Here is a 24020-nt window from a genome sequence, read left to right as displayed (position 1 = left end):
ACAAGATACAATTAAAAAGCAATGAATTTGGAACTCTAAGTATTGCTCTGTCACTGATAAACTGACTAATTGAAGTTATTTGTCCTTTTGGTTTTCAGGTTCCTCATATGTAAAATATGACTTGGACATTCCTATCTGAAGTTTAAGTCCAACCTACTCTGCAAAGTAAGCATATCTGATTGGAATGCATTGTTGACAGTCACCTGGTGACTCCTATGTGGGAAGCAGAAGAGATGCTTCCTTGAGATGACTTAATAAAGTGCTCTTTAGGGGTTGGTGACATGTATAAGTTCAGTCAGTCAGTCACTGATTCATTCATTCACTTATTTTAGCATCATATTCACACTTTGAATAAATTTGCCCTGCCCCAGCAGATTACACAATTATTAAATAAGTCTTTAGATATTCTGCTAGATGTAAAATTATCATCGACTAACATTTAGTTTGTTTTGTTTTTATCAACCAAAAGAACAAATTTCTGTAGATCTAGTTAAAACTATTTAACCTTATCTCCAAAATGTTTCAGGCAAAGATAGTCTTTGCCACATCACTGCATAGTATCAAAAGTAAGCAGAGTTTGATAATGATTTCTTTTGCTATGACACTAAAAGCACAAGCAACAAAAACAAAATAGATAAATGATACTACACTAAACTTAAAAACTTCTGTGCATCAAAAGATACAATCACTCAAACCAAAATGTGTCTGTAAAAATAAAAAAAAATATTTTAATTAAAAAAAAAGATACAATCAACAGTGAAAAGGCAAGCTACAGAATGGAGGAAAAAGTTATAAATCATGTATCTGATAAGGGATTAATAACCAGGATATATAAAGTACTATTATAACTCCACAACAAAAAAACTAATAATCCAAATTAAAAAATGGACAAAGGACTTGAACAGGTATTTCTCTAAAGATGATATACAAATGACCAATAAGCATATGAGAGGATGCTCGATATCACTAACCATTAGAGAAATGCAAAACCACAATAAATTATAACCTCACATCCATTAGGATGGCTACTATCAATAAAAGAACAGAAGATAACAAGTGTTAGCAAGGATATGGATAAACTGAAATGTGTGTGTACTGTTGGTTAAAATTGCAAAATGCTGCAACTATTATGGAAATAGTACAGAGATTCCTCAAGAAATTAAAAATAGAACTACCATATGATCTGGCAATCCCACCTCATGTATAACTAAAAGTATTGTTTTCCTTACAGAAAAAAAGATAAGTGTTATGATAAACATTTACATTATATTTCACCATTTATTCTGTTTATTCTAACAAAGTTAACATACAAGGTTATAGAGATTTTGATTCAAGCCATAAGAGAATTTCTCTTACTTTCAGATCTAAATATATTTCAAGAAAATTATGGGCCATAACACACAGAAGAAGGCAAAAAACAACTTTATTTCAAGAGGCCGTATAGAGCAGGGTTTCTCAACTTTGGTATTATTTTAGCATTTTGGTTCAGAAAATTCTTTGCTGTGTGAATTCTCCTATGTGTTGCACAATATTAAGAGCAATCTTATCTATTTACTAGATGCCAGTCCTCCAAGTAATGATAACCAAAAATGTCTCCAGACATTGTCAAATATTTCCTGAGGGACAAAATTACCCTGTCTAGAGAATTTGAGGCCATGCGTGAATTGACAAAATGGTAGACGTAAACTTCAGAAGTTAATTTAATCTAAGCTAGAAAGTTAATACATAGAATCTGAACTCTGATATGTAAACTAAAGAATGTGAGAGAGAGATTATTTTGTCAATATAAAACATGAAACAGTAAATCACTGGTGCTCACTAAGATGTGAAACACTGGCTGGAACAAGAAGGGAAGGGATAAAAAACAACATACTTCAAAATGTTGAGCAAGATTGCTAGAAAGAACATCCTAAAAATATTATATGCCACTTTTTTGTGAGTGCTCAAGGAAATAAAACCATAGTTACATTTGCTATTTTCCTTATTTAGACTACCATCTGCAATCCACACTTCCACTAGAAAAAAGTTCTAGCCAATTGGACTAAAATAGTTAATGTACCACCCAATGTGTCAAAAATATACCAGGGAGTCTAAAGTTTGCTCAGTCATGCCCCCAAAAGGAAGACACTAATATCTTTTAAAGACAAAGTAAATAAGTCACAGCATGTTTATCCAAATAGAAAAATTTTCTTCCTACCTTAGGGGACATAGAGCCAAAAAGTAGCAGGAGGAAAAGCATAACAAAAGAAATTTTATAAACAGGTAAACTCATTCATAAGACACTAACTTGTTTCCAAGACATCTGGAGTTGAAAAAAAAAAAAAAAAAAAAGTCTACTAATCAAATACCAAACACAACTGACTACAGTCACTACACTTCCAGTGTCACAGGAATTTGTTAAGAATAAGTAAGTACAGTGTAAGTGCATCAAGTTCTTAAAGTACTACTTAACAAAGGCAGTGTAAAGATTCTACATATAATTAATATAATATTTATCACCATAACTGAATCTACGACTACCTCCTTTTCCTTAATACCCAAAAGTTGAAAAAAGACAAGACCAGACAAGTCCTGACATGTCCAGACAGGCAATTCCTGAGTTATCTTTTACTAATCCATAAACACAGGCTATTCTACCAAGAACTCACAGTCATCAACAGCTGAACTATAATTATCAAATACAAAGATAAGTAGAATATCAAGTACCACTGTATAAACACAAATTGTATGTTTTGAACTCTTTAACAAATAATCATGGTAAGCAGGACAGACGTGGTCCTAGCTGGCCTGGAGCTCGAACCCTGTGCAAGAATTCTAGTCAAACCATCAAACATTTGGGAAGAGCAATGGCATGAAAAAAGAAGCACTAAACTCAACCTATTTTCAAAAATGAAGAGCTAACACCCAAGGGAAAAGAAGTTAATAGAGAAAACAGGAATTTAAGTACAATTACTATTCTTAAAGAGATTTAAAGCATATTGTATCTTTAAGAATAAATATGAGAAAATTTTGAGTAGACATTCACATTTAGACACATCTTTACGAAATCCTAGAAAACCAAAGATAAAGAGAAAATCCTGAAGTTCATCAGAGACAGAATAGGTATTAAGAAATTCTCAGATAGTCAAGGACTGACTATAGTTTAAAAGAACTATTGAAGAATATACTTGACCAAATTAAAAAATGAAACAAAGAATACTGAATGAAAAAACAAATTGCAGATGGAGTATAGCATTATTTATAAATCATGTTAAAATACATACAATAATATTACATACTTTTATAGAAATATGGTTCAGGACTTTTGGTTTAGTGAAGAGGAAGGAAGAAATGAAGTCACCTTCATTAGAATCTTGACATAGGGAAAGGAGTCATTGAGGGAGCAAGTCAGAGGAAAAATATGAAACTTTACACGTCCTTCTTGTTCTAGTGATGAGTAGGGGTATTAAGTCTAAATACGGACAGTAAAGTGTATTAAAATTTTAAGATTAACCATGAAAAATCATTTTGGAATTATTTTTCACTTCCATATCTTCAGAGAAAAGAAATGACATAGATAGCGGATCATGTCCTACTACCTCAATAATCACAATAAATATGATTTAATTAAATTCACTATTAATATAGACAAGCTATCACATTGGAGTTTTAAAATATCCAGTTACACATAGTTCACAAGGTATACATTAATGAGATATATACCTGAGATAAAATGACACAGAACAGGTGAAAATAAAGAAATGCAAAAAATATAATGTCAATAAGCTTTTAAAAAGTAAATATAGCAGTATTAACATAAAGCAAATTAAATGAAAAAAATTTGCATCAAATGAAAAAGGAGCAAAATTTCCTGACAAAATACATAATTAAACTGTAGCACCACAAACCTTTATGTATCTAGTAACTTCAAAAGACAAAATGCAAAAACATATAAAAGCCAGAAGACAATGACTTCCATAATCGATTTGAGATTTAACACACATTTCTCAAAAGCCTACATTTCAAATAAATAGTAAAGATGAATATAAAGGATTTAATAAACTTGTACATAAATCTACATTAAGGCACACACACACACACACACACACACACACACACACATACACACACAGAATATTATCAATGAACAGTTTAAAAGTTGTCCATGTCTTAGGTCATTGAAAAAAGTCTGAAAAGCATAGAACACTTAATCATATTCTCTGATTATACCTCAACAAACATAAGAAGAGTAGATTGAACCTGTTTCATTAAGATTGGCATCAGATAGGGAAAAACCTAAATGATGAGAGAGCAGGGAAATGGGCATTAAAGAAACTTTAGGTGGGATTATAAATTTGCATTGCCATTCTACAAAAGAATTTGAGATTATCTACAAGAATTTTATGTGTGCATAATTGTTGTTACCCAACAATTGCACCTCTAAAAATCCCTCTTATAAAAAACCTACATATAAAATCAGAGAAAACAAATATAGAACAGTACATAGTCCAGCACTAATTATAACAGCAAAAAGAAATCAATAGTAAAATGATCAAATGATTTATAGTATACCCATTTCATAAAATGTCAAGCCCTGACATGTAAAGAATCTCTAAGACAAAGTGTTTTATTCTTTTAAAAAACACACATGTATCATTTAGCTTATGTTAACATGCAAAATGAATAGAAAGCAATGTAGAAGAATGCACAACACAGTTTATATCTAGAAAGGGACATAATGGAGAATTTCACATTTTAGTTTCTGTTTCTGAGTATTTGAATCTTTTATGATTGCACTGTTTGCTTAATTTAAAAAAAATGAAAAAAAAAAGCAGTAATTGTTTTAAATGTCTTATTTATTTCCCAGAAAAAAAAAAAAAAAAAATGGGATCTTTCTGTTCCTAGCACAAATTTGATCAAACCTATCTGAGAATACAGATCAGAATAAACTTCCAATCAGTGCAGTAAAATACTTGTTGTTCCCTTGGTTAAGGGATGGTGGGAACACAAGGTTAAGAGAATGATTCTATAAAACAGGCCAATGTGCTGACCCCCACATGCTTTCTTTTCCAAGAAGTAATTTACCTGCAGCCTTGCCTGGCCTAAATGAACAGGATATCTCACAGTCCTTAGCAAACTACCTGTTAATTGCAAGATATATGCAGGTCCAAAATAGTTGATAAGAGGAACCCATGTTACCCTGAAGGGGGAGACTTTGTGACCAGATACCTGAAACTCTGGGAGATAAGAATAGTTCCCCCTAACAATAAAAACATGTTTAAGAATGTATGGTTAAGCATTCAATTAGAACCAGTTAGCATGAGTCAAGGTGATCAAGAGATGACATGGCAATGGATACTTGAAAGTCTGATGTTCTGCTGCTGTTAGTCAAAAGTCAAGAGGCGGGACTGTCTGAAAACTTCTCTGGGATCTCCAATAAAACCAGAGGGCAGGAGAGGCATGTGGTCCCTCTCCTCTCTGAGAGGACCCCTCTCTCCCTGGAGTGTCCTCTTTCCCTTTTCCTATCTCTTGAACAAACTCATTCCTGTTACTCTGAGTGACATGTCTGAAACCTTTCTGACTCGATCCCAAGAATCAGGATTTGAAGAGGGGGTCTTTGCGTTGCCTCAGTTGCTTGGAATGCCCCTGCTCTGTAACACTTTCACTAGGAATGCTCTTCCCTCAGCCATGGCTCTCCACTTCACTTCCTTCAGGTCTTCCACTTAAATATCATCTTTTCTGAGGAACCATTCGACTTTTCAATATAAAATGACAATCACCTATACCCATCCAAACTTCACAGCTTCCTTATGTTGATTTTTTTCTTCTTACTAGAGTCATATACCACACACTTTTTAGTATCCTTATCTTTACAAGGGGTGATAACAGTATCTACTCAGAGGGCTGTTGCAAGCCTTAAGGGAGCTAAAAGTTCAGGTGAGCTTAGATGAGTACTGGACACAGAAAAAGCCATATAAGTATTTGACTTTTTGTTGGTAGTGGTTTTGTTTATTGTCTGCTTCCTCTGAATGACAAACCCTGAGGCAAGGACTCTGTCCATTATTGTATCCTAAATGCCTGGAAATGCTTACCAGTATGTATTAATAACTGTTGAAGCCTGATCTAGTATTGCAGCCATATATAGACAACTGAGATTATAAGAAAAGACCAATTACTTTCAGTAAAAGCAAGATTTCTGCATGTTAGCATGAATCATCTGTAATAATTTAATCTACTTTAAAAGCATATTTAGCAGCATGACTCCTAGAAATTACAAGAAGGGAAGTGGTATAGTACCATTTAAGTTATTAATTTCTTAACACCAACATGACAACAGAAGCTAAAACAGTGTGGAGTGGGAAAACAAAAGCAAAACTTACTTTTCATCTCCACTTCTGATGCATGGCTGGTAGAGGACCTTGACAGCATTCCTGGCAGAACTGAAGTCTGCTTTTAATGTATCTTCCAACAGAGGGAACTTTTTGATATGGTTGGAACTCAAAGATTCAATCACCACACTGTCTGAGTTTAAAAGCCAGAGCTAAAGGTGTGACGAGAAAAGTCCACGTATGAGGATATTGCCACCCTATTTATATTTTATACTGCCATCAAAAAAAAAAAAAAACCCTATTCAAAAAAACATAATCATGCATATAATTTCTAAGTAAGGTAGGCCTTTCAAAATTTAACATTTGATAGTGCAACCAATATCATAAACTTAAAAAAAAGACAATTAATGAGGAGAAAACATTCGATACATAAATAACAAAGTAATTATATAAAATCTATAGATATATAGCTTCTAGAAATCAGTAAGGGGCAAAAATAGCCCAATAGAAAAATAGGCAAAGAATAGTAATAAAGTATCAAGGAATGCGATGAATGAAAATTAAAACATCAATAGGACTAATAATAAGGAAATGCAAAATTTCAATGTCACCCTATTTTACCTATGAGATTAGAAAATATAAAAAAGATTGGTAATATCCAGCTCAGAATGGGTATGGAATGGGCATTCCCATATGTGCTAATGGAAGGGAAAAGTGTTTGGGGATGCAGATGCATGTGATTCACTGAGAGAATACTCTCAGGAGAAAGAAAGTGACAGAAATGGGAAAATGTGAGGGAAAGACCTGCAAGGATGGAGAATGCAGGCTCAGCAGGAGTCAGGCTTTAGTCTGATCCCCTGGGAAGGTCCTGAGATTGAATGATACCTACAGAATTGGCTCCACCTTAAGGTCAAAGGCCTCAGCTTTTTGTGGCCCAGATTCAAACCATTGACAGGCTGTCCAGGGTAGGAATGGGTATGGGACAGTAAGAAAAGGAAACTTTCTGGGAAAGACAACATCATTATCCAAGGCAAATTTCTGAAGAAGGGAATATCTATGAACCATTGGCATCCAACACTGTCAGCAGCTGGGAATGGGTGTACCAATCCAGGCAACAGGATCTGAGTGGGGCACCAAGAACAACCACTGTAAAAGAACAACCAGTACAACGTTTTGCAAGATGATTATCATCTGAGTTTATGCCGTACAAATTCCAATGCTGTATTAGAGTAGAAAGATGCATTTCTAAAGAAGCACTAAAACATACGGGCAAAATTTCTTTGTAGCATGTCTTTTTAAGTTGTACAATGAAATTCCAGTCATTAAAGAATAAGACCTATACTTACACTAATGAAAAATAATCCTTATGATCTATTGTTTTGAGAAGAAAGCATGTTACAGAAAAACATGCTGATTGTGTTATACTGTTTCACTTTCATAAACAAATACGTGTGGGTGTGCATATATAAAGTTTATATGGATAGAAAAATATTCAGGTTCACACATCAGACTATTAATATAAGATTACCTCTGAAAAGCATGATGTGGTGGGGAGGGGAGAGGACAAAATGGGGAAGCTAACATTTCTTTATGTTCTTCATGTTATTTCAGTGTGTTTCAAGAATGTATTATTTCCATAAAAAGGAAATTTTTAAAAATTCAAATATATATTAGAAAAATTTTTAAGTTTCTACTTCTGATTTTCAACTTAAAAATCTTACAAGACAAAAAAAGTAAACCTGAGTTCAGACTTTGACTATGAAGTGTATTTAGTATCGACTGAAGTTGGAAAATATATTAGCTTGCCACAGAAGTTCTCTGGAAGTAGAGAAACACAGGGTTCCCACAACAGATGGCCAACAGCAAAGCCATACATAACTATACCCCAAGCCAAGGCATTTCTGTTCTACCTTAAGCACCCAGAACAGTGCCTTTCAATTAAGAAGTGCTCAATGTATATTAACTGGTTGAATAAGCCAAATGCACAGACATTTGGTTCATGATGTTTTGGTTTTCAGATAAATGCCCCAGATTCCTTTCTGCAGAGCATTATTTTTAATAGAGGTAGTGTAATACTAGATCCTTGTGGTATATGTAGGGGATGAGTGCTAACCACAGAGCCTTTTCTCCCAAACTTGCCACTTTCTCAAACATCAAGATGTCAGAGGCAATTAAAAAGTAACAGGAGCAATAAAACATATTTTAAAGTTAAGAGAATCAAATAGCCCAGCGGGGGCGGGGTGGGGGGGAAGGATCAAATAGGAAGAAAAAGAAATAAAGACAGAATGGTGTTATATTGACCATTAAAAACAGTGAAAAACCTTACTTTGTGTATGAGCTACTTAAGGGCAGAAACCAGGTTTTCTTTCACTTTGTATCCCTAGACTCTGATACACGGAGGCACCTGATTATTTGATATTAAGTTGAGGAAGTTTAATTTATGAATTAAAGTGATACTAAAAATTCAATTTTTGATCATTTAGTTTCTAGACTTGTGAATTAGGAAAAAAGGAAAACAAAAAGTAGAAATTTTCTGAGATCCTGGATTACTAGGCTACAAAAAAACTAGATGGAATGATTTCTTACCAAGATGTACACTTTGCCATCCTGACCTTGAATAGTGAATCTAAAAGTGCTTCTAGCAGAGGAGAGTTCCACCAGACACTGGGCAACAACACTCTGGACAAACTGAGACCTGTTTGAACAGAAATCAATTTTCACAATGTGCCTCTCATAATAATTCTAGCAAAATAAGCCAAAAATACATACAGGGTGCCTAAAAGGCAGAAACATCAGCATGGCAGACCTTTCCAAACACTGGCCCTTCCCTCACAATCTGTGCTAATATGGATTTTTGTGTATTTTAATGTATTTGTGTTTGCTCCATTCTTTTTAAAACCTATTCTCCAATTATTAATATACTTACCACCCCAAAGTTAACTATTCCTCGCTATTGAATACAAAAATCCCATGTTAGAGCTAGTAGATATTCCACTGATGCTATAACATATATTACAAAAGAAGGTGAGAAATTTCCTTCCAAACATCACATAATCTATATTTTCTTTTTTCATTTAGATCTCCTTAAAATGACAGCTGTATGGTATAGAAAGTATTTGTAGGATGATAAAATAAAGTTTATATTCAGGTAGTCATAATTTTGGATATTAATAGATACACTAAAGATATTCTATAGTTAACTGTTACGCCACCTACAATTCCCCTCAGTGCTTGACAAGGATTCCGCTGAGTAAGAAAGGTGTTTGCAAAGTCTCATCCTGTTGGGAATTGGGTGGCGGACTTTCCTTCCTTGCTTGCTTAATATGTGTAGGTTTACTATAAATATTTTATGTGTTTTCCCTGAAAACAGGGGTCTTAACAGAACCAGGGTTAAAACATAAAAACCAGACTTCTAATGGAGAAGTGATTTCAGATTTAGTCACTTGTAATGAAACTTTGAGTAACCAAGAATGTTATGAGAAAATACAAAAATAGATTCTAGCTGCTGATCCCCTGTTGACTACTCTCAGACGACCTGAAGTATATAGGCAAATAACTCCAACCCCATCAGGAATGATTAACAGGAACAGAAGAAATAAAAAAAAAAAAAAAATAGAGTTCCTACAGTTAAAACACCTTATGACAATACTTACTTAATTAATGGAAAGCCATGACATCCTTACAGAGGGATGCCTCTTAAGCCCCTGGATTTAGACCCTCCTTCATCTCCCACGGGATATTTAGATGTAAAATCAGGTCATGTTATAATCTGGTTTGAAAGTATACATACAAGAGTGCAAGATATTCCATTTCTTAAAGATTAGATTTACTAAACGCTGTAAATATTATTGGCCACCTATCCCCCAGAGAAAAAGTTCCTCAATGTTACATTCACACAGTAGAAGATGATGTCATATTACTGTTAGCTTAAACTGTCTAGCACTTATTAACCACAGCAGTAGCCACACAACTGACATTTACTCAACCCTGCTGAACTTGCTTTAACCTTTATGATTAGTTAAGCAATATTAATATGTCTTATTGTGCAGTTATAGGTTATCACGAGTAAGCAATTACTAAAAATAATTAGAATACTTCATTGTCTGGTCTAGTAATGATTATACAAGATATTTTCGTTATTTTTCCTTGTGATCTTTTCTGTTCTGGAAAAACATGTGTAACTGTCCACCTTTTAATATAAAAAGCTGGCTGGGAAAAATAAAATTTAGAACTTAGCATCCATTCCTTGAGTTTTGTGTTGCTTTGTTCTCCACCTCACCGATGCCTACTCCATCACCTGTGACCACTACAACCCCTGCTAGGGCCGGACCCTGGCAGTTAACTTTTGTTTGCAAACCCGAAAAGATTAAAAGAAAAGAAACACTAACAGATTTAGAGGCTAAAGACCTTTTTTTATTTTGAAACAGGAATCATTTGAAACAGATCTATGTTTCAAATTTTAAATAGGTCAAATGAAAACCAGAAATAATTATTCAAAAACCTATTGATGCCAGTATGGTAATACAGTCCCATAATCCCAGCAACCTGGGAGGCTGAGACAGGAGTATTGCAAGTTTGAGGCCAACCTCAGCAACTTAGCAAGGCTCTAAGCAACTTAGTAAGACCTTGTCTCATAGTCAAAAATAAAAAGGGCCGCAGATGTGGTTCTGTGATGAAGCACCCCTGAGTTCAATGTCCAGAACCAAAACCAAACATAAAAATCAAAAAACAAGAAAAAGACTGATGATAATGTTATAAAATTCTGAATATAAGGCACATAGAAAGAAGTACAAAAACTTTCAGAATTAGAAGATTTTTATGAATATATTTATCTACACCATACATAAGCAAAACAAAGAAAAAAAAACCCTCAAATTGTTTGTATATGTAGTTGGGCTCAAGTATTTAAAAACTTTTCTCTAAGGTATTTCCCCCTTTTCTAAATAAAGAAAATTATGAATAAAAATGAATCCCTAATCATTTGTACCTACCCTTTCCCACATTTAAAAATACAAGTAAATTTAATTTGCTGTTTATACCTTGGTATGATAGGGAGACGTCTCTCAGATTGTTGAATAATTATCTCTGTCATATAAAACTTAGTAGTTTCTAGAAACAAAAAAAAAAAAAAATTAAGAATCTTCCCAAAACATTAATATTTTTCTTGTGGGTATGTTGGTCCCAAATTATGACATTCCAAACCAAATATACAACATCTGGTGAAATGATCATTCACTAAACATTTTCCCAAAATGATTTAGTGTCACAGACAAAGCACTGATGACTACAAGGAGATGATTCTGAGGTTAGACAGCACAGTGTGTTTAGAACATCATACTCAAAAGTGAATCTGTAGCAAGAAGACCGTTCATATACATGGAAGGTTATAAAAATTAGTCACATCACAGTCTTAGCCCATTTATGTAGAAATTGGATATTAGGTTTCCTCATGTCTACTGACTAGCCACAAACCTGAAAGGCAGTGAAAAAGGCTTTTCAGCTGGAGTATTCCAAAGCGCATGCACAAATGCTATGATCCTGATATCAGTATTTATCCAGAATCTCATTGACTCTATCAATGTACAATTCTCACCAAAGCCAGTTACCCAATTACTTAGTTTATTTGTGCAAACAGTCCACCAGATATTTTATAACCATTTTGGGTTGCTTTTAAAAATCCACTTAAAAATGTTTTATCTTGGGGCTGGGGTTGTAGCTCAGTGGTAGAGCATTCGCCTAGCATGCACAAGGCACTGGGCTCGATTCTCAGCACCACATAAAAACAAATAAATAAAATAAAGGTATTGTGTCCAACTACAACTAAAATATATATGCATATATTTTTTTAAATATTTTACCTTATTAATAAAGGAAATCCAAATCGAAACAAGATATTTTTTAGCATCAAATAATTATTTTAAATGATAAGGTATAGCACCAGATGGGCTTATGAGAAATGGATATGCTATCATAACTAAAGATGATAGATTTCTTAGAAGCCACTTGGCAAAGGCCTTAAACTTTTGTATATATTTTGACACCATAATTAAGTGCTTAAGAATTTATCTTAGCTGGGTTTGGTGGCAAACACCTTTAATCCCAGCACTGGGGAAGCAGGAGGATCCCAAGTTCAAGGGTAGCCTCGGCAATTTAATGAGATCCTCAGCAACTTAGCACAAACCTGTCTCAAAAGAAAAAAAAAAAAATTAAATTAAAAAGGTCTGGGGATGTAGCTCAGTGTAAAGCACCCATGGGTCCATGGGGTTTAATCCCCAGTAACCAAAAAAAAAAAAGAAACAAAAAAAAGTATGTTAAAGATGTTAAAGAAATATTCATAAAATATGCAAAAATGCATCTATAAAGACAATCATAATAATATTAGTACAAAAAATACTGAAAACAAATTAAAATGTCTAAAAAAGATGAATTAAATAATTGTATATTTGGCAACAGAATTACATGAATTTTAAATAGGTCAAATTTAAATCAGAAATAATTTACAATTTTTAATAAGTCAGTTATTCCTAGTTTTTATGAGTAAGTTTCAATTGCTCAGCACAATACACAGAAAAGGGCAAAAAAATTAAAAATGCTTAATATATTATCATACATCTAGAACCCTGATTATGGATTTATTTATTTCTCCTGAAGTTCTGTCATTTTCACTTGTCTATTTTGAAGTCGTGTTATTGGAGAAAGAAGAGAACCTTTAAACATTACAAAGTGACCTCATTTGGCCTAGGTGTTGTCAATTTATAACTTAAATCCATGATTTTAATCTTATATATATTATTGTTGTTGTTTTATAAAGTTAATATTCATTTCATGTCCTCCATATATTAACTACTTTCTTTACCAATACTTCTTGAATTTATCTGAGGACATTTTCTTCTACCTGACTACAGATAGAATTTTTCTTACCAAGAAGTCACTTGTGGCAAATTATCCATTTTTGTTTGTCAGAAAACATATTTATCTTTGCCTTCTTTGTTGAAGGATACTTTCATTTGATATAAAGTCCTAGGTCAACAGTTATTGCTTTGTGCACATTGACAATATCATTCCACTGTCTTTGAATTTCCATTACTGCTGCTTGTTTGAAGGTTATCTGTCATTTTTCTTTGGTTGCTTTTAAGATTTCCTCTTGGCTTTTCATTCTCTAGTATTACTCTGATGTGTCTAGGTATAGATTTCTTTCATTTCTTACTTGGGCCTTGCTGAATTGAAATTCATTGTGCCTCTTGAATCTGTAGATTGTTTTTCACTTTGGCAAAACCCTCAACTGTTCAAATTTTGCCTGTATCCTATTACTTTCCTCTTTTTGGAGGGTAGAATTTCACCTATCTTCTGTCCATTAATTCTTTAAGTTGTACCTGCTCTGCTATTAAACCAGTCTCTGAATTTTTAGTATCAATTATAATACTGCATGTTTTTAGAAATTCCATTGTGGCTTCTCTTCAGAGACTTACTGTTATTGTTTGCTTTTTCATTGAGCTATCTTCAAATCTGTCTTTTACACTGTTAAATATACTAAGCAGTATTATTTTATATTTTATTTATGATCATTCCAGCAAAAAAACCTGATACATTGTCTGGTATTTTGGTTAGTTTTCACTGATGGAAGTCTGATTAACATGTACGCATATTTTTACCTTTGGTTATATGCTGAATACCATACTTGAAAAGTTATTTGTGAGAATAGTATTATTTTAACAGTGAAAGTATTTCCCTCCAGAGGTGATCTGCATTTGATATTGCCAAGTACCTGCTGTTATATCAGAACACACTGAATTTAAACTTGAAATTCCCTAAATCCCCAAGAATTGTTATCTATTTGTAATTCTACAGGACTGTTCCCCTTCTGACTCACCTCACTGTGAGGGTATGGCCTTTAGAATCTCCTGTGTTTGTAGAGACAATCTCTCATTAAGTTTCCTATCTTGTGTAGTTTTTCATTTCTGTCCTTCCTTCTCAAAGCAATCAAAACAGAAATTCTAATTTTAGAGAACAGGCAAATTTCAGGGAAAATGTGACTTGAATTTTATGTGTACCTCTTTTGATTCTGCTTTTGGGGTAATTTATCCATATATATTCTATTTCCCCTCCTCTTTTTCTTTCCTGGGTATTCCAGTTACCCTCTGGTATCTTTTGCTTCAGCCTGAAGAATTTTCTTTAAGGTGTATTTAGAGCATGTCTGGTTGTAAAACGTTATTTCATGTATTTATCCAGGCACATCTTTATTTTGCCCTTTTTTTGTAGATGAATACAATACCTTTATTTGCTATTTATTTATTTTGATGAGGTGCTTGAGGATAAAACTCAGTGCCTCACATATGTGAGGCAAGTGCTCTACCATTGAACTACAACTCCAGTCCCTATTTTGTCTTTATTTTTAAGACATTTTTGCTGGATACAGTATCATTGGTTGGCAGGTCTTTTTTACCCCAGCACTTTGCATACTTATTTTGATGTGTTTCGGAAGTCATCATTTTTAGGAGAAATTCAACTTAACTTGAAATCCCTATTTATGATGTTTTATTTTGCTCTTGTCATACTTTCAAGATTCTCTATTCCTCATTAACTTTCAAAGGTTTTACTGCTTGGAGTTCACTGAAATTCTTGATCCAAAGGTATTATTTTTCACCAGATTTGCTAAGATTTCAGACAGTTTTTTCTACATTTTTTTTTCTGACACTTTTTTATTCTCCTCATCTTCTGAGATCCACTTATACATTTGTTGCAACACTTAATATTGTCCAACAATCTAAGGTTTGGTTCATTTTACTTCAGAATTTTTCCTCTGTACTGGTTAATTAATATTAATCTACGAGTTCAATAATTTTGGGGAGAATTTTTAAAATAATAAAATTTTTATTTTATTTAGTTTTTTATTGTAAACAAATGGGATACATGTTCTTTGTTTGTACATGGGTTAAAGGCATAACATTTGTATAATCATAAATTTACATATGGTAATGTTGTTTGATTCATTCTATTATTTTTTTCCCTCCCCCCCACCCCTCCCACCCTTCTTTTCCCTCTTAACAGTCCTTTCTTCCTCCATTCTTGTCGCCCTCCCTAACCCTAACCCTAACACTAACTCCCCCCACCCTCCCCCTTATGTGTCATCATCCACTTATCAGCGAGATCATTCGTCCTTTAGTTTTTTGAGATTGGCTTATCTCACTTAGCATGATGGTCTCCAATTTCATCCATTTGCCTGCAAATGCCATAATTTTATCATTCTTCATGGCTGAGTAATATTCCATATTATATATATATATATATATATATATATATATATATATATATATATATATATATATACACCACAGTTTCTTTATCCACTCATCAATTGAAGGGCATCTAGGTTGGTTCCATAGTCTGGCTATTGTGAATTGAGCAGCTATGAACATTGATGTGGCTGTATCTCTGTAGTATGCTGATTTTAAGTCCTTTGGGTATAGACCAAGGAGTGGGATAGCTGGGTCAAATGGTGGTTCCATTCCAAGTTTTCTAAGGAATCTCCACACTGCTTTCCAGAGTAGCTGCATTAATTTGCAGCCCCACCAGCAGTGTATGAGTGTACCTTTCTCCCCACATCCTCGCCAACACCTGTTGCTTGTATTTTTGATAATCGCCATTCTAATTGGGGTGAGATGGAATCTTACAGTGGTTTTGATTTGCATTTCTCTTATTACTAGAGATGTTGAACATTTTTTCATATGTTTGCTGATTGCTTATACATCTTCTTCTGTGAAGTGTCTGTTCATTTCCTTAGCCCATTTGTCGATTGGATTATTTGTATTCTTCATGTAGAGTTTTTTGAGTTCTTTATAGATTCTGGAGATTAGTGCTCTATCTGAAGTATGATTGGCAAAGATATTCTCCCACTCTGTAGGCTCTTTCTTCACATTGCTGATAGTTTCCTTTGCTGAGAGAAAGCTTTTTAGTTTGAATCTATCCCAGTTATTGATTCTTGCTTTTATTTCTTGTGCTTTGGGAGTCCTGTTGAGGAAGTCTGGTCCTAGGTCGACATGTTGAAGATCTGGACCTACTTTTTCTTCTATAATCTGCAGAGTCTCTGGTCTGATTCCAAGGTCCTTAATCCATTTTGAGTTGAGTTTTGTGCAGGGTGAGAGATATGGGTTTAGTTTCATTCTGTTGCATATGGATTTCCAATTCTCCCAGCACCATTTGTTGAAGAGGCTATCTTTTCTCCATTGCATATTTTTGGCACCTTTGTCTAGTATTAGAAAGTTGTATTTATTTGAGTTTGTGTCCGTGTCCTCTATTCTGTACCATTGATCTACCTGTCTATTTTGGTACCAATAACATGCTGTCTTTGTTACTATTGCTTTGTAATAAAGTTGAAGTTCGGGTATTGCGATACCCCCTGCTTCATTTTTCCTGCGAAGGATTGCTTTAGCTATTCTGGGTTTCTTATTCTTTCAGATGAATTTCATAATTGCTTGCTCTATTTCTGTAAGATACATCATTGGGATTTTAATGGGAATTGCATTGAATCTGTATAGCACTTTTGGTAGTATGGCCATTTTGACAATATTAATTCTGCCTATCCAAGAACACGGGAGATCTTTCCATCTTCTAAGACTTTCTTTAATTTCTTTCTTTAGTGTTCTGTAGTTGTCATTGTAGAGGTCTTTCACCTCTTTTGTGAGATTGATTCCCAAGTATTTTATTTTTTTCAATGCTATTGTGAATGGGGTAGTTTTCCTAATTTCTCTTTCTGAAGATTCATCACTTATGTGTAAAAATGCATTGGATTTATGAGCATTGATCTTGTAACCTGCTACTTTACTGAATTCACTTATGAGTTCTAAATGTTTTCTGGTGGAATTTCCTGGTTCCTCTAGGTATATAATCATATCATCAGCAAATAGGGATAGTTTGAGTTCTTCTTTTCCTATTCGTATTCCTTTAATTTCCTTGGTCTGTCTAATTGCTCTGGCTAGCATTTCAAGTACGATGTTGAATAGAAGTGGTGAAAGAGGGCATCCCTGCCTTGTTCCAGTTTTTAGGGGGAATGCTTTCAGTTTTTCACCATTTAGAATGATATTTTCCATGGGCTTAGCATAGATGGCCTTTATAATGTTAAGGAATGTTCCCACTATCCCTATTTTTTCTAGTGTTTTGAGCATGAAGGGGTGCTGTATTTTATCAAATGCTTTTTCTGCATCTATTGAAATAATCATGTGATTCTTGACTTTAAGTCTATTGATATGGTGAATTACATTTATTGATTTCCGACGGTTGAACCAACCTTGCATCCCTGGGATAAAACCCACTTGATCGTGTGCACTATCTTTTTAATATATTTTTGTATGCGATTTGCTAAATTTTGTTGAGAATTTATGCGTTGACGTTCATTAATGATATTGGTCTGAAATTTTCTTTCCTCGATGTGTCTCTGTCTGGTTTGGGTATCAGGGTGATTTTGGCTTCATAGAATGAGTTTGGGAGGGTTCCCACCTCTTCTATTTCATGGAATACTTTGAGAAGTACTGGAATGAGCTCTTCTTTAAAGGTTTTTTAGAACTCGGCTGAGAACCCATCTGGTCCTGGACTTTTCTTTGTTGGTAGGCTTTTGATGACCTCTTCTACTTCATTACTTGAAATTGGTCTATTTAAATTGTGTATGTCCTCCTCGTTCAATTTAGGCAATTCATATGTCTCTAGAAACCTGTTGATGTCTTCGAAATTTTCTATTTTGTTGGAGTATAGATTTTCAAAATAGCTTCTAATTATGTTTTGTATTTCAATCATGTCTGTTGTGATATTTCCTTGTTCATTCCGAATTTTAGTGATTTGGGTTTTCTCTCGTCTTCTCTTTGTTAGTGTGGCTAAGGGTTTATCAATTTTGTTTATTTTTTCAAAGAACCAACTATTTATTTTGTCAATTTTTTGTATTGTTTCTTTTGTTTCAATTTCGTTGATTTCAGCTCTGAGTTTAACTATTTCCTGTCTTCTACTTCTTTTGGTGTTGGTCTGTTCTTTTTTTTCTAGGGCTTTGAGCTGTAGTGTTAGGTCGTTTATTTGTTGATTTTTACTTCTTTTATTGAATGCGCTCCATGAAATAAATTTTCCTCTAAGTACTGCTTTCATAGTGTCCCAAAGATTTTGATATGATGTTTCTTTGTTCTCATTTACCTCTAAGAATTTTTTAATTTCCTTCCTAATATCTTCTGTTATCCATTCATCATGTAATAGCATATTGTTTAATCTCCAGGTGTTGGAGTAGTTTCTGTTTTTTACTCTTTCATTTATTTCTAATTTCAATCCATTATGATCTGATAGAATACAAGGTAGTGTCTCTATCTTCTTGTATTTGCTTACGTTACCTTTGTGGCATAATATATGGTCCATTTTAGAGAAGGATCCATGTGCTGCTGAGAAGAAAGTGTATTCGCTCTTGGTTGGATGGTATATTCTATAAATGTCCGTTAAGTCTAAATTATTGATTGTGTTATTGAGATCTATGGTTTCTTTGTTCAATTTTTGTCTGGAAGATCTGTCCAGTGGTGAGAGAGGCGTGTTAAAATCACCTAGTATTATTGTGTTATGGTCTATTTGGTTTCTGAAATTGAGAAGGATTTGTTTGACATACATGGATGAGCCATTGTTTGGGGCATAGATGTTTATGATTGTTATGTCTTGCTGATTTATGCTTCCCTTAAGCAATATGTAATGTCCTTCTTTGTCCCTTCTGACTAACTTTGACTTGAAGTCCACATTATCTGAAATGAGGATGGATACCCCAGCTTTTTTGCTGAGTCCATGTGCATGGTATGTTTTTCCCCATCCTTTCACCTTTAGTCTATGGGTATCTCTTTCTACGAGGTGAGTCTCTTGCAGGCAACATATTGTTGGATCTTTCTTTTTGATCCAATCTGCCAGTCTATGTCTTTTGATTGATGAGTTCAGGCCATTAATATTCAGGGTTATTATTGAGATATGATTAGTATTCCCGGTCATTTGGTTCATTTTATTTATTTATTTATTTATTTTGATACGACTTGTTTCTTCCTTTATTTGACAATTCCTTTAGGATAGTTCCTCCCATTGCTGATTTGCTTCTTTGTTTTTCATCTCTTCCTCTTGGAATATTTTGCTGAGAATGTTCTGTAATGCTGGCTTTCTTTTTATAAATTCTTTTAGCTTTTGTTTATCATGGAAGGATTTTATTTCATCGTCAAATTTGAAGGTAAGTTTTGCTGGGTATAAGATTCTTGGTTGGCATCCATTTTCTTTCAGGGCTTGAAAAATGTTGTTCCAGGCCCTTCTAGCTTTTAGGGTCTGGATTGACAAATCTGCTGATATCCGTATTGGTTTCCCCTGAATGTAATTTGATTCCTCTCTCTTGCAGCCTTTAAAATTCTGTCTTTATTTTGTATGTTAGGTATTTTCATTATAATGTGCCTTGGTGTGGGTCTGTTGTAATTTTGTATATTTGGAGTCCTATAAGCCTCTTGTACTTGGTCTTCCATTTCATTTTTCAGATTTGGGAAATTTTCTGATATTATTTCATTGAATAGATTGTTCATTCCTTTGGTCTGTTTCTCTAAGCCTTCCTCAATCCCAATTATTCTTAAATTTGGCCTTTTCATGATATCCCATAGTTCTTGTAGATTCTGTTCATGATTTCTTACCATCTTCTCTGTTTGGTCCACTTTGTTTTCAAGGTTAAATATTTTGTCTTCCATATCTGAGGTTCTGTCTTCCAGGTGTTCTATCCTATTGGTTATGCTTTCTATGGAGTTCTTAATTGGGTTTATTGTTTCCTTCATTTCAAGGATTTCTGTTTGTTTTTTTTTCAATATCTCTAACTCTTTATTGAAATGATCTTTTGCTTCCTGTATTTGCTCTTTTAATTGTCGATTGGTGCGATCATTCAGTGCCTGCATTTGTTCTTGCATCTCGTCATTTGCTTCCCTGATCATTTTAATTATGTACATTCTGAACTCCCTTTCTGTCATTTCTTCTGCCATGCTGTCATTGGATTTCATTGATGTAACATCTAGATTTGTTTGCAGCATTTTCTTTCCTTGTTTTCTCATATTGTTCAGGTATCAGTTGACTGCTGTGATATTGCAGATTTCCTCTATTGACTTATAATGTCCCTGAAGATTTCTAGTATATCCCCTCTTAGCCTTCAGTAGCCTGAAGTCTTGGAGGAAGTTGATAATGCGGTGCTCCACAAGGAAGCTGACTCCCTAGGGGTGGTGGCCTTCTGGTGGGGTATATTCCCTGCTAGTGGGCAGAGGTACCTTCACTTGCTGACGAATGATCATCCAAAGGGGAAGTAGGATGTGGGCTGATGCAAGGCCAGTTTGGGCCTGTGTCTCTGGTTTTACAGTCCTTGTGGGAGAACCTCACCCGGCAGGGAGGACTCACCCGGTGGGGAGGTCTCGCTGGTCAGTTCCCCTCCTAGAGGTGCCGTTCAATTCACAACTACCGCCTGGGCTGGGCAGCCTTCTTCTGCAATGTTCCCTGGGACCCGGACCTACCTCCTGGGCCTGGAAGCCTCGCCATTCGTAGACGAATCTCCTTAGGCTGCCTCTCCTCAGAGAAGCTGCCTGCAGTCCTGGAGCCTTCGCTCCCCCCCTCAGTTTGTCTGTGCGGCTCTTCTACCAAGAAGCCGCCTAGGCCCTGGGACCCTACTCTGCACCTAATCGCCTGGCTATGCAGCCCCTCCTCTGAGCAGCCACCTGGAGTCCCTTACAGTCGCTCCGAGTCCCAGTGACCCACCACACGCCTTTTCCTCCGGCAGCCGCCTGGTGTTCCATGCGGTCACTCTAAGTCGAAGTGACCCACCGCGCACCTCCTTCTCCACCAGGCAGTCACCCAGAGATCTGGTGTGTTCGTCACGAGTTCCAGGAACTCACCGTGCACCTCCTCGTCCCAACTGCCACCCGTAGCCCTGGTGCAGTCACTTCGAGCCCAAGCACCCCGCCGCGCTCCTCCTCCTTCTCCAGACAACCCCCCTGTGTTTAGGAGCGCTTGCTCTGAGTCCAAACCACTCACCACACTGCTTCTCCAGAATGCCGCCCGGAGCCCTGGCGCAGCTGCTCCAAGTCCAAGCCACATGCCGAGCCCGTGCTTCTCCTTCTCCTCTGGGCAGCCCCCTGTGTTCAGGGGTGGTCGCTTTCAGTCCAAACAGCTCACCGCACACCCTCTCCTTTGGGCAGCCTCCCAGAGCCCAGGTGGGTTGCGCTGAGTCCCAGCGCTGTGCTGAGCGGCCTCCTCTCCGATGCTCCCAGTTGTCTGCGTTCACTGCTCCAGCGGGGGGATGGGCGTCTCGCCGGGCAGCTCTACTTCACAAAGATCCCTGCGTTTGGGGCTACCGCCCCGTCCGGGACACCTCCCCAACGGGAGAGACTCACCCGGCTGCTTTGAGTTGGTCCCAAGTCTCTCTATATCTCCTCTTCTTGAGTCCTGAGTCCTGGAGCAACACGAAACGCAGCCACCCTCTAGTCTGCCATCTTGAATCCCCTTTATTTAGTTTTGATGTGGTGAGGACTGAACCCAATGCCTCATGTGTGCTAGGCAAGTGCTCTACCACTGAGCCTCAATCCCAGTCCTGCATTCATTTTTAAAGGCAACAGGACAAAGGGGAAGGAGTGAGATGATTTTTTATCTTCTGTTATCTCAAATCTGTGATTTAGACCGTCTAGTGAATTTTGGTTTCAGTTACTACATATTTCAATTCTTAAATTACCAATTTGCTTTTTCTTTGAAGTTTCTAATTTATTGATATTTGCTATTTGTCTATTTAAAGACTTTTTAAATTCTTTTACCATATTTATATAGCTACTTCAGCATATTAGTCTGCTAAATCCAACATTTGTACTAACTCAGCTCTTGTCTATGGAATCCTTTTTTGGTCCTTCAGTATGAATCATTCTTTTGTTTGTATTTCTCATAATTTTTTGACAGAAGCAAGAAAATGTATGTAATATGTTGTAGCAACTCTGGATTTTGTTCTGTTCCTCTGAGAGTTGTTGGTTTAGTGATTTAGTGGTCAATTAACTGGCCTGGACTTACTGTGGAATATGTTCCCCCGTACTCATAATTTATAACTGCTAATGTCACTGCTCAGTTTTATTTTGTTTAGTTTGGCTTTCTAGAGTACACACTACCACTAAGGTGTCTTAAAAAAAGTGTTTTCTATTGCCCAGCTTGTGGATTAAGGAATGCAATCAAAGGCGCAGCAAATTCACAGGTCTAAGTTTTCAATTCTTATTGAAAATACAAACAATAAATACTCCCTTGCATCTATTGTATGTAGAGTTCAGTAGTCAGTTCAACTTGTATGAAGAAGTTATTATCTTGGCCCATCTATGACTCTTGGTTCTAACTATCCCCCTTAAATTTCTACTTTCTCTGTCACCTACCCTGAATTCAATTCAACATCTGTAAACAATACATTTGTAGAATTTTCCTGCCCAAGTTGGGGACATAATATTGATATTGAATAATCTGTTTAAGTTGTTTGGTTTTGTACTTGCTCTTTGTGGTACAGATTTATCCATCCTCTTACCACCGCCATTTTGGGAAGTGGAGTTCTATTGATTTTAAGTCGACATGGAAGTAATTCTCTTAAACCACCCCATACACACTCATATATTCTGTTGTTCTCATATATTTATGAATTACATCATAATGTTTGGTTAAATGAATATCCAATGTTTACATTATTATGACTAAAATGATACCATGGAGAGGTTTCTTTTCTTATGCTACCTTGTGTTCTTCCTGTAGTGAATAATTGCTTCTTTTTTTCATTTGTTTAGTTTTCTAAGCACCCTCTAGGTAATTCTTCCCATGTAATGAAATGGCTTATCTCAATATTATCAACATTTTTTTTTATTACATGTGGACAATTTTACTTTGTAATGGAAAAAATCTTTATTACAAGCCTCTCTTCTCTCTCCTTGCTTCAATTGGGCTGTTTTTCTGTGGTCCACCTTTCGCTCTGGCCCTTTCTTACTTTGTTCTCCTATTTTGGATAACCTATTTCCCCGAACTCATGTCATCTCTTTCTAGGTTGAATTCCTAATTTTTGTGAGATATTTATCCTATCATAGATTCCTAAGGAAAATATATCTTTGAGGTCTATGTTTTGAAATCTTATTATTTCCAAACACCTATTTATTATCTTCACATCTGACTGATGATTTGAATGTGTAGAGAATAATAGGGTGAAATTTCTTTTTTTTCAAAATTAGGAAGACACTGCTTGATTGTCTTCTATCTTTCAGCTCTACTGTTAAGAAATTCCATGCTTTCCTAATTTCTAATAAATTATACACTAACTACTTTTCCCCTTCTGGAAACTTCATCCTTATTGTTGTAAAGTTACTCAGTGATGCTGTCTCTCTCCCTTCCATCCCTCCACTAGTGGGGCACTCTGTGAGTCCTTTTAGTCCAGAAGCTGCCAAGCATGCTCCTAAACAGTCTGTTTATATTACTATCATCCCGCTATATTTCTCTTTGTCTTTGTAGATATATATTTTTGTATTCCTAAATAGTCATTTTAACTGGGTCTCAAGGAAAGAAAATAATTTAAAAATCAATTCATTTTATTGAAAACATTCAATGGAAAACCTTAAATTTTCTAAGGAGTTGCTTGTGGGGCTTGTTTTCATTTTCCAAAAATGATTTTGAGGATAGCATTCTTTATTACTATTC

General features: G+C 35.4%; 1 protein-coding gene across 4 annotated transcripts in view; it reads right to left on the bottom strand.

The window, feature by feature from the left end:
• Positions 1-24020, bottom strand: part of UBE3D (ubiquitin protein ligase E3D) — a 170528-nt gene that overhangs the window by 119634 nt on the left and 26874 nt on the right. For all 4 annotated transcript variants that reach the window (XR_013765020.1, XM_079146994.1, XM_079146992.1 and 1 more), the window contains exons 6-8: positions 11348-11417; positions 8895-9003; positions 6360-6520 (exon numbers count right to left, since the gene is read on the bottom strand). Coding sequence is in view for 3 of the 4 variants with exons in the window: in XM_079146994.1 (XP_079003120.1) it covers positions 6360-6520; positions 8895-9003; positions 11348-11417 (340 nt within the window). In the remaining variant the exon portion in view is untranslated. The remainder of the gene's footprint in view (positions 1-6359; positions 6521-8894; positions 9004-11347; positions 11418-24020) is intronic.

This window comes from Sciurus vulgaris (assembly GCF_902686455.1).
Source record: "Sciurus vulgaris genome assembly, chromosome: 7".
NCBI lineage: Eukaryota > Metazoa > Chordata > Mammalia > Rodentia > Sciuridae > Sciurus > Sciurus vulgaris.
The sequence above is the reverse complement of the archived record's forward strand: the minus strand, read 5'-3'. Positions and strand labels throughout refer to the sequence as shown.